At 50.1% G+C, this 2,221-nt stretch overlaps 1 protein-coding gene across 1 annotated transcript; it reads right to left on the bottom strand.

Annotated features, from left to right (window-relative positions):
* Nucleotides 1-2,221, bottom strand: six6a (SIX homeobox 6a). Its single transcript, XM_052085982.1, has 2 exons — nt 1,093-2,221; nt 1-563 (listed from the first exon to the last, which is right to left on the bottom strand). The coding sequence occupies exons 1-2, from the start codon at nt 1,662-1,664 to the stop codon at nt 398-400; spliced, it is 738 nt and encodes a 245-aa protein (XP_051941942.1). The 5' UTR covers nt 1,665-2,221; the 3' UTR covers nt 1-397.

Raw genomic sequence — 2,221 nt, 5'->3', positions numbered from 1 at the left:
GACAGAGCAGATGATTTTAAATAAGCAAATAAGCATTATTTATAAAAACTTTTCAAAGAAACGTAAAAATAGCACAGTTCTTTTCGACATGAAATACCCACGGATAAACAGTAGGTTTTATAGGCGCTCGCTATACCGCTTTTTTTCCATCTCAATGGGGAAGTTATCAGTCCTCCGTGGGTCAAATGCAAATAAAAGTATAGGCCTCACAGATCCATGTATTTGGCAGGCGTCAAATAGCCACGCGTACTTGTGTGTGTGTGCATGTGTGTAACTCAACGCAGGCACTATGAGTCGTTGTATTTGATTGTCTTTCCCTCGTTAATCGCCCACTAATTTATTTTGTTTTTTTTTTCTTTCGCCGCTTCCATTCATGGAGAGTTGAGCCGGTGAGCGCTCAGATGTCACATTCGCTGTCGCTGGAGGTGATGGAGATGGCCGAGGCCGCCGCTTTGCTGGACAGGCTCGCCTCCGGACTGGACGCGTTACCCAGACGGTCCACGGTGCCGTCCTCGTCGGCCAGGGAGCGAACAGAGCCCCCGGATAGGACCTGCTGCTGAAGCCTGGACAAGAGAACGTCACAAAGAATCACTAACCTATAGCACGGCAAAAACAAATCATCGCATTTTCCTCTTCTAAAAAAAATGCACTTGTCCCTTTTTTTTGCCGGAAAACAAATTGACGATAGAGTATCTTTTGATTTGATTGCAGTAAAAGGATCATCATGACGGAATCACATACATACACTAAATCCTTACAATTAATCAGAGATCGGCCACTTTAGTCGGGCTCTTATTATTGTGCATTAAGTGACAGCAGCACGCCAGGATACAAATAAAATGCAACAGTCTCGCGTTATCTTTTAACAAAATAAATATCGTCATTATTGTAACGAAAGCACGGCTCACCATGTCTTCCGGGATTTGACAAGAATTAAGAATGAAACTACGTTCTCAGTTACGCTGTTTCAATACTAGAATCGCATATGATACAAATCCTAATCTTATGAAGGAGCCTAAAATGAAATTAATACAGATTTCGGTTCTACTTAAATAGCAATCGAGCTAAAATTGTAGAAAGAAAAGATCTCACCTGTTTTTGGCAGCCGCGGCTCTGTCTCTTTGTCTTCGGTTTTTGAACCAGTTTCCTACTTGTGTGGGTGTAAGTCCGGTAGCCTGCGCAAGCTCCCGTTTTTTGCTGGGATTCGGGTAGGGGTCCTGCAAGTACCATTCTCTTAACAAGTGCCTGGTCCTCTCCTTGAAGCAGTGGGTTTTCTGCTCGCCATCCCAAATGGTTCTGGGCAGCGGGAACTTCTTCCGCACCCTGTATTTGTCCACCGGCCCCAGCGGGCGTCCCCGCAGCTTCTCGGCTTCCTGGTAGTGCGCCTCCAGCCACAGCGCCTGCAGTTTGGTGTGCGACTCCTTGGTGAACTTGTTGTTCTCCAGGATGTGGTAGAGTTCGCGGAAATTGCCCGTGTGGAAGGCGACCACGGCCCGGGCCCGCAGCACCGACTCGTTCTTGTTGAGCACCTCGCAGGCCGCCGGGGCGACGGGCAGCGACCAAAGGAAGCGGCCGAGGCGGCCCACGTCGCCGCTCTCCTCCAGAGTCTCGCACACCCCGGCGACCTGCTGGGGGCTGAAATTCAAGATGGGCAGCTGAAACATGGAGGCTTCTCCCGGGTCTCCCCCTCAGAGCTCCTCTCTCTCCTCCGCGTCGTCTCCGTCGGCTTCTTGACGCGCGCCAAGGCAAGGCGAGACGCGCGCGTGCACGCACGCACGCACACACACCCCCACTCAAACACAAAAACAAGGCAATCCCCAAAGTTGAAGCGAACCGAGGAGGATGACGAGGAACGATGTCGCCGAAAGGGTGGGGGGCAATCTACCGCATCCTCGCTTTGGCTAAACTTAGTGGGCAAAAGGCTCGGAAGGACCTGAGAACGAACGGCGACGCGGCGACGTATTTATCAACGTGGGCTGGGATCGAGAGAAGGAGAGGATTCGAGCCGAAGCGGAGGTGTATTTTTTTAAGGGGGAGAAAAAGATAGTCAAGCCCCTCTGATAATTTCCTATTGGACTTGGCAGATTGGCTGCCCGGTTGCCATGGCTGCACGTCAATCACTGTCAAGTTGGCCCAATCGGGCGGCGAAGATACATCACAGCGCCTCCCTTCTCAAAAGCTAATACTGTATATAAACATTTTGACCTTTTTGCAGGGGTGT

This window comes from Hippocampus zosterae, chromosome 14, assembly GCF_025434085.1.
Source record: "Hippocampus zosterae strain Florida chromosome 14, ASM2543408v3, whole genome shotgun sequence".
Taxonomy (NCBI): Eukaryota; Metazoa; Chordata; class Actinopteri; order Syngnathiformes; family Syngnathidae; genus Hippocampus; species Hippocampus zosterae.
This window is presented reverse-complemented; position numbering and strand designations above follow the sequence as displayed.